The sequence below is a fragment of the Rhincodon typus genome, chromosome 37, assembly GCF_021869965.1.
Source record: "Rhincodon typus isolate 14 chromosome 37, sRhiTyp1.1, whole genome shotgun sequence".
NCBI classification, from domain to species: domain Eukaryota; kingdom Metazoa; phylum Chordata; class Chondrichthyes; order Orectolobiformes; family Rhincodontidae; genus Rhincodon; species Rhincodon typus.
The window spans coordinates 4,337,623-4,352,459 of record NC_063368.1 but is presented as its reverse complement, the minus strand read 5'-3'; the positions used below and the strand labels follow the sequence as shown (position 1 = coordinate 4,352,459).

General features: G+C 39.5%; 1 protein-coding gene across 1 annotated transcript in view; it reads left to right on the top strand.

The window, feature by feature from the left end:
* The window catches only part of LOC109934931 (meiosis inhibitor protein 1), a 55,282-nt gene extending 43,445 nt beyond the window's left edge, over positions 1–11,837 (top strand). Inside the window, exons 9-12 of the mRNA XM_048617336.1 lie at positions 2,241–2,347; positions 7,364–7,495; positions 10,067–10,185; positions 11,733–11,837. Of these exons, the coding sequence (XP_048473293.1) occupies positions 2,241–2,347; positions 7,364–7,495; positions 10,067–10,185; positions 11,733–11,799 (425 nt within the window). The 3' untranslated portion in view covers positions 11,800–11,837. The remainder of the gene's footprint in view (positions 1–2,240; positions 2,348–7,363; positions 7,496–10,066; positions 10,186–11,732) is intronic.
* Positions 11,838–14,837: the final 3,000 nt, after the last annotated feature.

Here is a 14,837-nt window from a genome sequence, read left to right as displayed (position 1 = left end):
AAGGGTCCCAACCCGAAACGTCAGCTTTCCTGTTCCTCTGATGCTGCCTGGCCTGCTGTGTTCCTCCAGCTCCACACTTTGTTATCTCTGACTGCAGCATCTGCAGTTCTTGCTATCTCAAGTATTAACTAAGCAATGTGTGATTGCCCCATGATGGTCAGAATGTTTGAGTCCACATTAGTATCAGCATTCTCCCCTTACAGCACCAATCTGAGCAAATAATAAGGTTGGGATGATATCTGGCATTTGCTTGAGAAGACTTTCTCAGTGTCTTACATTTACGTTTATCTTCCAAGAGATCCACACTCTGTTGTGCATCACACAGATTGGGTTTTAGATTGATCATCAAAGAATCGTATGATTGACAATATTTGTTGCTCAAGACGCTGCCTCCTGACAGCTTCCCCCTGTGCTGTTTCCCAGGGAGGAGGAGGGATCCCCACACCAAATGTACCCTGAGATTCACAAATCACTCCAGAATTTCACATCACTATATGACTCCACTTCAGTCAAGCCATCACACACTGACACTTTAGGTTCCATAATGCTGTTGAATGATTTGCTTGCCTCCACAACATTCACCAAACTTATGGTCTCAAGCAGTTCCCCTCGGTGAGCTGTTTTCTGAGGCTGCCTTCCAGCTATTGGTTTGACAATATAGATGTGGCCAGGTGTGACAAAGTGCATGATGATTTTGTGGGATTCAGTGTCCTACACATCCTGTATGTTATTCTGATGCCTGATATTTGATTTTGAAGGAATTCCCTTGCACTGGTTGGAAGGTCATCCTGTCAGCTTAGCAATTGTTGAATTGTTTGCTTCTCAACACTACTCCCTCAGTCCTCTTGGGTGCATTGGAAAAGTCTGGCTTAGCCTCATGTGATACTCAGCTGTCTACTCATTGACTGGGCCCCATCTATCAGAATGTGTTGGGAGCCCAAGGAAATTGTCTAATATGCAGAGAATAGCCTGTGGATGAGTACAGGGTGCTATTAGAACCATGAATCATCTTTGGAATAGCCTGTATGAATTTGGTGAAGACATCTGTGAGTATGAGAATGTGCTCAGTTCCATAACTACTGGGGTCAGGGATCGTAACATCCATTGTATGTATCGTAATACTATTGCACTAGAAAGATAAAAATCTTTGTGTAACCTGCAATTTTTTTTTCTTAAAAATTTTCATAGAATTGGTGTTGGCTGTGCATTCTTTTGAGTGTGTTGTATCTGATGGATGTTGCTTCACTGTTCTTTATCCTCAGCCATTCTCTCTCTGCAGAATGAAGATATGCTGATAAGGAATTTTTAAATCTGTGATGCAAGGGTAGCAGAATTTCTTGCTTGTTTTCTCAGAAACAAGTGCAAGGCTTTCCAAAAAGCATCATCCTAATAATTTATGAACAGATGTAGAGCTTGATGATCAATTTTTCCAAACTCATCAAGCTGAAAAACTCCTCTTTGTTGTCTCAGCTCATTATGCTATATAACCTTATATTGCAATGAGCTCGTTCAGGACTTGGAGGACAATGAATGTAGCAAAGGTCAAAAAACATAAGAGCATTTGGGGGACTGATTTTAAAGAACAAAGAACAGAATTGGAGCAGGCCGTCCAGTCCACCAAGCCTGCGCTGACATATGATGCCTCTCTAAACTAAAACCCCTTGCCTCTTCACAGTCCATATTCCTCTATTGCCTGCCTATTCGTGTATCTGTCAAGGTGCTTCTTAATCATTGCTATTCTATCTGCTTCTACCGCCTCCTCTCGGAGCGCATTCCGGCCACTTCACCACCCTCTGTGTAAAAAAAAACCTGCCTCTCACATTTCCTTTAAACTTTTCTCCTTTTACCTTAAACCCGCATCCCACGTAATTGACATTTTTACTCTTGGAAAAAGTCTGACTATCCATGGGTTTAGAAAATCAGGAGAAGTTGTTTCCAACTCAGTCTACTGTCATAAAGTAGTTATAACCCGATTCTATAGCAAAAATATACAGAATAAAACTTGGAAATTTGGATGGCTCACATTAGAGCAGCATATTGATTAGAATTGTAGCTGTCAACAAAATTGGGGTATAACAGTTACTAACATATAGTGAGTTAACACAGAGGTCCAGCCACCATGCAATAGAGAAGCAAGTGAAGTGTCTGGATGTTATTTAATCCTAATCTAAAGAGAGTATGAAATAAAGTGTTATTTTGAAGATCCACTCCAAATATTGAAGAACATTTTGTTCATTTAGTTTGCCATGTGGTGTCACAGCCCTGGAGTCGATTCCTGCTTTTCACAAGGGTGAATTCCACACAGAACTGCCTTTTCAATTCTGGATTTCTCAGACTTTCTGCCCTGGTAAGGAACACTGAAATGAGTTAAAGCAGATTCTACTTCATTATATACCTGATTAAAAACATTATGTTTAATGCATACTGTAATTTTCCTTTTATGAGTAAGTGGATGAGAATAAACTGGAAACAAAACCAACAGAAACTGTAGCCCATAGAAAAAGATTCTAATAAAACCTTGTTAAAAGATCTTCTTTTGTTAAGAACCTGATAAAGGCTTTTATTGAAAATCTCTCATACAGAGTGATGATTCAGCCTGAGTGCCAGTTATGTGTTCTCATTTAAACATGGGGGAGGCAATGGCCTAGTGGCATTATTGCTGGACTGTTAATCCAGAGACCAAGATAACATTCTGGGTTTGAATCCTGCCATGGCAGATGGTGGAATTTGAATTCAATAAAACATATCTGGAATCAGTAATCTAGTGATGACCATGAAGCTGTTGTGGATTATCAGGAAAAATCCATCTGGTTCAGTAATGTCCTTTAGGGAAGGAAACTGCCATCCTTACCCAATCTGGCCTACGTGTAACTCCAGACCTGCAGCAATGTGGTTGACTCTCAACTGCCCTCTGGGCAATTAGGGATGGGCAATAAATGCTGCCTGAAAGCAATGTCCTCATCCTGTGAATGAATAAAGGAAATAAAACTGAATACTTTGTAAATACTGACAACCTTCATGTGGCATCATAGGCTGAGCCCCCATTTATTGCCCAACTTCAGTTGCCCTTCAGAAGGTGGTGGTTAGCAACTTTCTCGAACCATTGTAGTCCATGTGCAGTACATAGACCCACAATGCCATTAGGGAGCGAATTACAGAATTTTGACCCAGCAACGGTGAAGAAACCACGTTATATTTCCACGTCAGGATGGTCAGTGCTTAGGGAGGAACTTGCAGGTGATGGTGTTCCCTTGTATCTGCTTCCCTTGCCCATCTAGATAATAGCAGTCATGGTTTTGGAAGGTACTGTGGGGTGGGGGGAACAGAGGGAGTTGTAGGGGGGAAGGGAAAGTGTTGGGCAGGAGGGTTCAGTTGCATACCAGAACTTAGAGGATCAGGGGCAGGTGGGCACAGTTGCCATCGCTAAGGATAACATGCTGGGGAAGCTGAAAGGTCTAAAGGTGGATAAATCAGCCGGACTGAATAGACTACACCCTAAAGATCTGAAGGAGATAGCTGAGGGGATTGTGGAGACATTGGCGGTGATCTTTCAGGAATCACTGGAGTCAGGGAAGTCCCACAGAATTGGAAAATAGCTAATGTAACACCCCTGTTTAAGAAGCGAGGGAAGTAGAAGATGGGAAATTATAGGCTGGTTAGCCTGACATCAGTCATTGATAAGATTTTAAAGGCCGTTATTATGGATGAGATTGTGGAGTACCTGCAAGTGCGTGGTAAAAATAGGGCTTCGTCAAAGGGAAGTCATGTCTGACAAGTCTATTAGAATTTTTTTTGAGGAGGTAACAAGCAAGTTAGACAAAGGAGAGCCAGTGGATGTGATCTGTTTGGATTCCCAGAAGGCCTTTGACAAGGTTCCAGACAGGAGGCTGCTAAAGAAGATATGAGACCATGGTGTTAGGGGCAAGGTACGGGCATGGATAGAGGATTAGCTGACTGGCAAAAGGCAGAAAGTGGAGATAAAGGAGTCTTTTTCAGGATGACAGCTGGTAACTAGCGGAGTTCCTTAGGGGTCAATTATGGGACCACAACAATTCACATTATACATTAACAATCTGGACAAAGGAGCTGAGGGCATTGTGCAAAGTTTGCAGATGACACAAAGATGGGTGGAGGGACAGATCATGTTGAAGTGGGGAGGCTGCAGGAGGACTTGGACAGGCTAGGAGAGTGGTAAAAAAGTGGCAGGTGGAATACAATGTGGGAAAGTGCGAGGTTATTCACTTTGGTGGGAAGAATAGAGGTGTAGACTATTTGCTAAATAGGGAAAGGCTTCAGAAATCTGAGGCACAAAGGGTCTCAGGAGTACTTGTTCAGGATTCTTTTAAGGTTGACATTCTGGTTCATATGGCAGTTAGGAATGCAAATTCAATGTTAGCATTTATTTCAAGAGGACTAGAATACAAAAGCAGAGATGTACTGCTGAGGTTGTATAAGGCTGTGGTCAGAACCACATTTGGCATATAGTGAGTAGTTTTTGGCTTCATATCTAAGGAAGGATGTGCTCATGTTGGAAGGGGGGTTTACAAGGATGATCCCAGGGATGAAAGGCTTATCATATGAGGTGGGTTGAGGACTGTAGGTCTGCACTGAGTGTAGTTTAGAAGGATGAGGGGGAGGGGGATCTGATTGAAACTTTATTATAGTGAGAGGCTTGGATAGTGGAGAAAGTCCTTCCACTAGTAGGAGAGACTAGGACCTGAGGGCATAGCCTCATTGTGAAGGGAGACCCCTTTAGAACTGAGTTGAGGAGGAATTTCTTCAGCTAGAGGATGGTGAATCCATGGAATTCATTGCTGCAGAAAGCTGTAGAGGCCAAGTCTTTGACTGTATTTAAGACGCAAGATTCTTAATTAGTAAGGTAATCAAGGGTTATGGAGAAAAGGCAGGAGAATGGAGTGAGAAACATGATTGATGATCAAATGATGGAGCAGACTCAATGCCAAATGGCCTAATTCTGTTCCTGTATCTTATGGTCTTTCTACATCTGCCGATTTGTGCAAGATCTGTGCAAGTCTCATTGTTACCATCCAAGTGCTGAGCACATATTCCGCAGGAGATTTTTCCAGGGCAGTGGTTTTGAGACCAAACCTGCACACAGCCGCACAGGTTACGAGTTAGGGTGGCCAATGTTGTCATCTTTCACAACCCTATAACTGAAAAGTAAGGAGGCCATAAGATTAATAAAAGAGATCTCCCCCTTTGATGTGATATGCTGCTGTAATATTATGGTCACATTGCAGCTATCAGAAACCAACTAATCTATCTTTAAATTAATCTGGGAGCTAAATTTGCCATTTATATTGTCCACAATAGCTGTACTTAGCGTGCAATGGTTGCAATTCTTCTCAGCCACTACTTCTATTTGGTAGGTATTTACATCAGGTTGGTAAAGCTACAGAAATTTTAATTGAGACAATAATTACATTTTGGGAAAAATAATTATTTAAAACCTACAAAAAATTAAGGTTTTGTTTTGAACACATGAAGCTTAGAGCCAGCCCTTTACCAGCAGAATGTTTTTTGTGGTAAACTCCTTTTCATAAATTTTTTAATTGCCTATTATGGGTCCTCTCATGGCTGAAGGCACTGATGCAGGATCGGCATGAACATCACTGAACTAGCAGCTTATGTTGTTGTAACATTGGGAATGCATATGTTTATGGATAACAAAGATTGGAATGTGGACATTTGGACATTACTGTGTTGCAAAGAATTGTCATATGATTGTAATGAACTGGAGTGTTAAAGGAGACTATGGCCTATCTGCTGTTTGTAAACAAACAAGTGATTTTGGCAACCAGTGACCAAGAAAGTGTTAGAAATTAGTATGGTGTTTAATTACTTGCATTGCAAGGAAGCAGATTTGAAAATCCCTAATGAACATAAAAACTTAAGAAATCAGAGCATAAGTAGACCATTCAGCCCATCAAGCCTTGCTCTGCCATTCAGAAAGATTGGCGCCCAGGCCTCAACTTCTCTTTCAAACCAGCTCCTCATAGCCCTCAATTCCTGGATGTTTCAAAAATCTATCTACCTCCGCTTTAAATACTTGCAGTGATCTAGCCTCCACAACCCTCTGGAGCAGAGAATTCCAAACGTTTGCCACCCCTCTAGAGAATACATTCCTTGGCATCTCAGTTTGAAATGAATGTCCCCTTATTCTGTAACTTTGGCCCCTAGTTTGAGATTTCCCACTAGTGGAAACATCTTCTCAACATCTACCTTATGAAGCCCCCGAAAGATCTTGTATGTTTCAATAAGGTTGCCCATCATTCTTCTAAACGCTAATGAATAAAGTTCTAACTGCTTTAGCAGTTTTGTTAAGTCAATGCATTGATCCTAGCGGTCTGCCTAATCTCTTTTGAATCGCCTTCAGTGCCATTATATCCTTTCTTAAATAAAGTTACCATAGTCTCTGGTGGTTTGGCCTGAGGATCACCACACCTGAGGCAAGGGGAGAGATTTAGGAGAGTCCAGCATGGTAACCTCAGCCGCTGTGGGAATTGAAACCACACTGTTGGTGTCACTAAGCATTGCAGACAAGCCATCCAACTAACTGAGCTAATCAACCCCCATATCTTTCTTAAATACAAGGACCAAAACTGCACACAACAATCTGGGGCAGCCTCACCAGCACCCTGTACACTTAAAACAAGACTTTGCTTTTCTTAAATTCCAACTACTATAACAAACCAACAATAAAGACCTTCTTAATTACCACACTTCAGGAAGGATGTGGAGGCTTTAGTGAGAGTTCTAAAATGCTTTACAAGAATGGTTCCAGGATAGATTGGAGAAGCTAGTGCAGTTATCATTAGACAAAATGGAAAATGTGATAGAAGTTTTCAAAATATTGATAGGTCTTGACAGAGTATATAGAGAGTTCTCATTGCAGGCAGGTTCAAGAACCAGAGAGCACTAATTTAAGCGATTGGCAAGAGAACCATAGAACACTGCATGCAAAAAAATGTTTTTACGCAACATGTAGTTAGAATATGAATGTACAGCCTGAAAGGATGATGGAGGAAGATTCAATTATGTTTTTCTACTGAGAACTGAATGAGCCCCTGAAGGGAAATTATTTGCTGGCCCCCTGATAAGGTCAGAGAGTGAGACCAGCTAAATTAAATTTCCGAACCAGAGAGCTGGCAGAATGACCTCCTCCTGTGCTAATGATTTCTAATACATTAAGGATCAAAAATTCATACAGACCTCCAAAAAGTTTTAATAACATACCGTGTTGCAATCATGATAATGCTCTTTAATAATTACTTTGACTGGATATCAATTGTATGGTTCTTAGGTGTGTTCCATTAACCACGGATATTTTATGTTTTGATAGTTTTTGAAATATCACTGCAAGAATATTGTTTTTGAGGCTGATATGAAGCAGTTCCTACAGGTGGCAGCAGAGCTAAAATCAGAAGAATTGAGCAGTGACACAGTTGAGGCCTTGATTCTTTTTCTGAAACAGGTGGGGTTATGTCCAGATGTATTGCTATATGAGTAACTTATTGATCTGACAGTTTCTATCAAGCATGCTGTGTTGGCTGCATTACTGCCTAATCTAAATGCAGTTTACAAGTGTAAGCTGTTTGTATAACCTTCTATGAATCAACATCAGACTTGCTGAAAAATTTCAGATAGTGACCTTAAAAAGACATGACAGCTAATGCGTAGGTAAGGCTCAAAAACGTATCAATGTCTGCTACAAATTAAAATTGGACATATTATATGAACAGAATCAACAATTACCCTTAGTTTAAAAAAATCAATAATGGACAGATGTCTACTGTTTTTTTCCATTTATCTCACAATTTGTATGATTTATAATTATTTTATAAACTATAAGTAACAAATATCATCCTCTAAATTGTCAATGTATTCCCCAATTTTGACATTTAAATGGCAAAAGAAAATATTTTTTATTTTATTGTTTTCGATTTGTCAAACTCCAGAATTGAAAGACTAATTGAGTAACCTATTAAAACCAAGTTAGTCGATTCTTCACTATCTCTTCATTATCAACCTATCAGCCTACCTTCAATTATTAATATCGTCAACAGTGAATCAGTTGACAATTGCTTATAACCTGCTTAGCTGTGCTGAGTATGCCTTCCACTAGGTTCATTCGGTTCCAGGCATCACTACAGTCTTAGTCGAAATATGGATAAAAAGAGCTGAATTTCAGAGGTGAAGTGAGTGACTTCCCTTAACATTAAGGCTGCATTTGACCAAGTGTCAAGCTAAGAAGGCCTAGTAAAACTGCTGTCAACAGAGATGGGAAATCTCCAGGGGTTTGAATCGTATCTAGTACGATGATTTAAATTGTCGAGAATATCACTGGTGAACTTCAGTGTAATGGCCTTGGCCTAGCTGTCTTCAGCTGCTTCATTAATGGCCTTTCATCCATTATAATGTGAGAATTGGAACTGTTCACTGTTTTTTGCAGTAATCAACATTGTCAACTCTTCAAATAATGAAGCAACCATTCTTGCATGCAGTAAAATCTGGTCAATCTTTAAGCTTACGCTGATGCATGACAAGTAACATTCCTATCATACCCACTGCCTACTGGTGACCATCTCCAGGAAGAGACATTATAACCATTCTCCATGACATTTTGTACTTTTACATTTCTGTACCTGCTGGTACCATTGATCTGAAACTCAATTAAGCCAAAGTGGCCTAATTTGGTAGTTCTGTCATTGTTAATTGATCAAAATATTGGATTTCCGTACTAAACACAACAGGGATCATCTTCACCACATGCCTACAGCAGTCAAGAATAAAGCTCACTAGTACCATCTCAAGGGCAGCTACAAGCGAGCAATAAACCACTGGCATTTCTAGTGATACCTACATCTTGAGAATTATTTTTAATAAGTCTCACCTTTCTATGTTATCGCACAGTAAACTTTTCTGTTAGCTGGCCTAAAATGTAATGGTATAGTTTCCACATTTTATGTTACAGTGAAAACCGTGTGCAGAACTTAAACACAGGTGTATGTATTACCTTTCCCCACCAGTAAACTCCCCAACATTTGACATATTGTGCTGATAATTAAGGAAGGGAATACTTTGACTTAGTAATAAATATTTTCAGGTTACACCTTCTTCCCCTATCAAGAAGGAAGGTACAATTGTTGCTTGTGCAAATTAGGTAATTAAGAGGTGTAGAAGAGCCTGAGCTAGCAGTGCCTGTGATTTTTCACTCCTTACTATCAGTAAAATGTTTGGGGCCAGATTTTTAAAGCAGGATTGAGAACTTGACATCCAAATGAATTCTGGATTCCAATCCTGCAACTCACCTGCACCAATCTTGTGATGCAAACTTCTAGTGCACGTAATCTAACTGGGCAGGAGACAAGTTTGATGCCTTTTAGAGGCATCAAGCACCTTGAGGATGTGGAAGCTATCTTCCTGCAACCAGCTGAAAAAGCAGCGGAAACCAAGTAGGGGCCCACACCAGGTCCTAAACCAGTGGTCACTGAGTGGCATCTTCTGGTGTTAACATGGTTCAAATCAGGAACTCAGAGTGTAGAGGACCACAGGTGAGAGGGTAAATCTTCACTCTGATTCCATAGATAATCCTCCAAATGTTGCACTACAACTACTGTTTTGCATAATTTCAGTAGTTTTAGAACACCAGTAGCGGGAGGAAGTTTATTCATTATTACTGACTTCACTGCAGTCTAAAATACCTAATTAAAACATTACAGATGATCACATCAATTAAAAATAATTGGGCTGGAAAAGGATTTTGTTACAGATAATGAAATATTTAATAGATTGTTGTAAAAGTAGTAATTGGCAAGTCAGGTAAATGGCAGTTAACATTTAAATAGCCAAATCATTTCACAAACTGAATATATAAATGATTCACAGTAGTTTGGCATTGAGCAATGATACATCCCACTGTCATTATTGTGAGTGAATTTGCATCTACCATTCGATCTCATTTTATGTCAGAAATCCGATGTGTTCGGTAAAATGATAAACATTAATAATGCTTTATCTTTTACATGATTTAATTACATTTAAGCTTGACCTGCAAAATGGCAAAGTGGTTAATATGGGGCAGAAGGACATTGAGATTATACACACCCTATTGAAGAATCTACAGGGTAGAACTTCATCTCAGCCAGACTCAAAGCAAATTGTGTATCCTTTTGTTGTCTGTACATTGGCTTGTCCAATGGATGATTGCTAGAAGTTTGGGGTGTGTGTGTCTGTGTGTGTAAAATATCAATTGCATATCCTGTGAAACTGACAAAGCTTTATAGACCTTGTGTTAGAATATTCATCACTTAAATCCCATCTATTCAGTTGGTAACAATAAATATTCAGTGGAAGACAGAAATAACATTGAAGCTGAAAATTTCCTTTTAATTTTGAAATTGTAAAGTTTTTGAAGTAGTTGCTTTAATTACTCTTTAAACCTTAGGTTAGTTGTCACTCTGGAGTTTGTTCTTGTAAGTGAGCCTTCTAACCTGTACTGTAAATATTCAATGACTTGTCAAGGTTTTCTTTGCGATCCTACAGCTTTTCTCGCCCAGGTCAGTGGTATTGTGGACATAGAAACTCCGTCCCATTCATTTGACACACCACCCTCATTTGGACATATGCTATCTCAACATCACATGGTCAAAATCGTGAAACTTCCTGCCCAATGGCTCAACAAGAGTACATTCATAATACAGAATGCAGCAGTTTAAAATGGCACCACCACCTCCTCAAGGACATTTAGGGCAGTAAATGACTCCCTCACTTCTCAGATTTATGTTAAAATCAGGAAATAATTGTATAAGAAAATGGCATCCAACAGTTTTCAGTACAGTATGCTGGGGCTCCAGTACACTGTGTTACCATAGTTGCTTTAATTAAATCTATGAAACAGTTTCAGTTGGTATAATTGAAGATCAAATTCTGAATACATTCCTATTTCGATGACTTAACAACCTATCAATCAGGCCCCACCTATACCCCAGACTTATCTTCAGTCCAACTGCCATAACCTTCTCTTCTTCAAGTTCTGGCTGTAGTTCCAGCAATGACCACTGCTCACAATCTGGTGTTGATGGACTGCTTCCTACAATGAGGATGGAAGTCTTCCCGTGAGGCAATGAACAACCCAGCAGTATAAAATGGCCCAACTCTTTGGCTGGTCTCCCAAATCTCAGTGGTTAATACTGCTGCCTCACAGCGCCAGGGACCCGGGGTCAATTCCACCCTCGGGCGACTGTCTGTGTGGAGTTTGCACATTCTCCCCTTGTCTTTGTGGGTTTCCTCCGGGTGCTCCGGTTTCCTCCCACAGTCCAAAGATGTGCAGGCTAGGTGGATTGGCCATACTAAATTGCCCATAGTGCCCAGGGGTGTTTAGGTTAGGTGTGTTAGACATGGGAAATGTGGGGTTAGAGGAATGGGTCTGGGTGGAATGCTCTTCGGAGGGGCGGTGTGGACCTGTTGGGCCGAATGGGCTGTTTCCACTCTGTAGGGATTCTATGAATCAAATGACTTTTAGTAAGGAGGATGGGGAAATAATGTCCTGTAAACCTCAACCTTATACCTCAGTATGACTCAGCATAATTGAGAGGTGCAGCTGAGATAGGTGAAAATGAACAATATTGTTAACCAGCTCTGCGTCAATAGTTTGAACTGACATTTGTTTTAATAGTCAATTGAATATTTTCTTTAACCAAGCTTCAAAGATTTTTTGGCAGGCTAGCAGTCTGCCTGTCTGACGTGTTCAGCTGCAACAAGAAATGGGAAAGCTAAACCTGGATTTCATTTCATTTTTGTTCTTGAAAACAAACCTCCCTCCAAAAAATGTTTGGCTCAGGCAATTGGAGCAAATAAGTGTTACTTGAATAAAATTTGACAAATTGCATATTAAAAGGAAGGAGACGTTCTGCTATTTATTTTTGTGTCTGTTTCTGGTTGTTGCAAAGATTGTCTCATTGCATTGGGTATTGAGTACAGTATAGGTACTCCTTCACAGAATGCCTAGGAAATTTTAGGGCTTTTAGATACTTGCTAATCTTCAGAAAAAGCATTAACTTTGTCACTGTGAACTGTATAAAACAAGTTTTGCAGGACTCCTTGATGGTTCGTTCAGTGAATGCTTAGTGTGATGTGATGAAGACCGAGACAAGGAGATGACAACTACAGATGAGAGTTAATCCCTGGTCTGTGTTTATCTCACGATTGGAAATGCTAGAATTTACTTCAGTAATCCTGAATAAAACATGGTGTTATCAGAGCTGGGAACAAATTGCTGGCCAGCCCTGAAGGAAGGATGATAATTATCAAAAAAAATGCTAGAAATGCAACTTGAGAAGAAATTTCATCATTTGGATCATTTTTAAAAAATCCTTGTAATGAGGAATTTATTAAGTTTTTCTTTATCGTTCATATATTTGTATCTAAATAATAATTGGTGGTAAATGCTGATTGTTTCGTAGCACTTGATTTCTGGCACTAAGGGGAGAATAAATTAACATTGTCATATATTGCTTCGGCCAGTATTATAGCTAAACAGACTAGCTTTGTTTATATAAGGTTTGATTGCTTGTGGGCAAACTTTACAGTCTGTTGAATAATATTTCTGCCTATCTCAGACATATATGTGCTAAAAATAAAAAAAAACTATTGCTTCAAGCTGCACCTTTTACTGCTTTCTAAGACATTTCACATTTTCATATATATGTAGTCTGAGATTTTGCTAGACTTAATCAATTTTATTTAAATCTAATCTTTAGAAGAAATTCCTACTTAGGTGATTTAACTGTTAAGCAGATTTTTTTTTATATTGAATGAAATTTCTATTTTCAATTTATTGGTAACTTCATTTCTACTTATTAATTTTTCGTCAATTCCTGACTGGAATTTACTTGTGGGAGCAGTTTTACCCATTAGTCTTTCGGTAAAGTTCACATGTCCAACTAATGTTTAACAGCATCTTTGAGAAATGCTGAATTACACTGTGACACATGTCACTGTAAGTAAATAAAAAGTGGATATAAGGCTTTTCTGCACAGATTTTAAAAAGTACAGATAACTACTTGCATATATTGGCCTTGAAATTTCAAACGTTTATGCTATGGCTCCTCGCCACCATAGACACTAGAGCAGTCATTGGCATAAATATTCTGTAAAATAGACATCAGAGCAATCTTTAAAAAGATAGTTCTCACTGAAATTTCCAGCAGGAGATGAGCAAAATTCTTGGTCCAGTGAGTTGTTCATGGCTAATTCTGATGAAAGGTTAATGACCAGAAAAGTTACCCTGTCTTTCTCTCCACAGATGCTCCCTGACCCACTGAGTAGAAAGTCATAGAATCATACAACAGAGAAGAGGCTCTTCAGCCCTTCGAGATTGTGTTGATATATCTACACTGTTCCCACTTTCTAGCACTTGGCCCATAGCCTTGAATGTTATGACATTTCAAGTGTTCACCAAATACTTTCTAAAGGATGTGGGGTTTCCCACCGCTAAGCAGTGCATTCCAGATTCCCACCAATCTTCTGAGTGAAATTTCCAGTATTTTCTGTTTTTATTTTAGATTTGCAGTATTTTACTTTGACTTTTTTTTGTGACTTTACAATAATGTGGACAAATAAGGCAGCAAAGAATGGCATAGAGCAAGAAGAGGCTGTCACAATTTAACTGAATCTGTTCTGCGAGCCCTGCTGGTTGAAATAGAATAAAGGAAAGACAGAGTACTCATTGTCCATGACAGGAAGCCAGCCAAAAAGATCACTTGTGCCCACTGTCAGCCCAAGACAGTTATAGGCTACTATCACTAAAAGTCCAATGATCTGACCTGGACAAACAAGGTACATATTAGTTATTTTCCTTGGGAAGCAGTTGTTTAAAACAGCTGTGAGATAACCATGCACAATGCACTTTGTCAGAAATCACACGACAGCACACGGTAGTATCACTCTCTCACTAACACCTGAAGAAGGAGTAAGACTCCAAAAATTTGTGTTTTTGAATAAATCTCTTGGACTATAACCCAGTGTCATGTGATTTCTGACCTTGTCCGCCCCAGTCCCACACCGGTACTTCCATATCAATGCACTTTGATTAAGGGGCTGCCCCTGCTAACTCAGTACCATACAATACACAACTCTCCTATTAGTAACTTACTGCACGAGCAACCCTAAACCCTTTCATACCTTTTAAATGTGTGATGTGCTCACAATTCTTAACCTATCCCCATTCCATTTGATATAAACTCAATTGTTAGTTTTCACAGAATTGATTCAATTTTGTTGCAAGAGAAAATGTGGTCTGGCAGCAACTGGAGAGAGTATTTTAAATATAGATAAAAATTTCAAGTCCAATATGCCTCCTGTCAGAATTGAAGAGATTTAAAAACATGATATGTTTTGTCTTTTTGAAAACATGGCAAGCAGAAGTGGAATAGCGCGTAGATCGAAGAAAGATTAGAGTCAGGGAGATTAGAGCTTAAAGGTATCATAGAAGAAAAAGCAAAGGAAATAATAGTGGTTGGAAAAAAGAGCCAAAGCCGAGGTCCAGAGTAGGTGTTAGTAGCAGAATTAAGATCATCTCTGAATGAAAGTAAAAACACAAAAGCTTTGTTTTGTGAGCTGTACAGCAGATCATTGCAAACAAGGGCATACAGAACATAGGGTGCTTAGACAGAGCAAGGCATTCAAGATTATGGTTGCACGGGAGGTGCAAAGATCACCATTATTTGAAATTAGAGAGGTCCATTCAGCAGTCTAATAACGACAGGGAAGAAGCTGTTCTTGAATCTGTTGGTGCATATGTTCAAGCTTCTGTA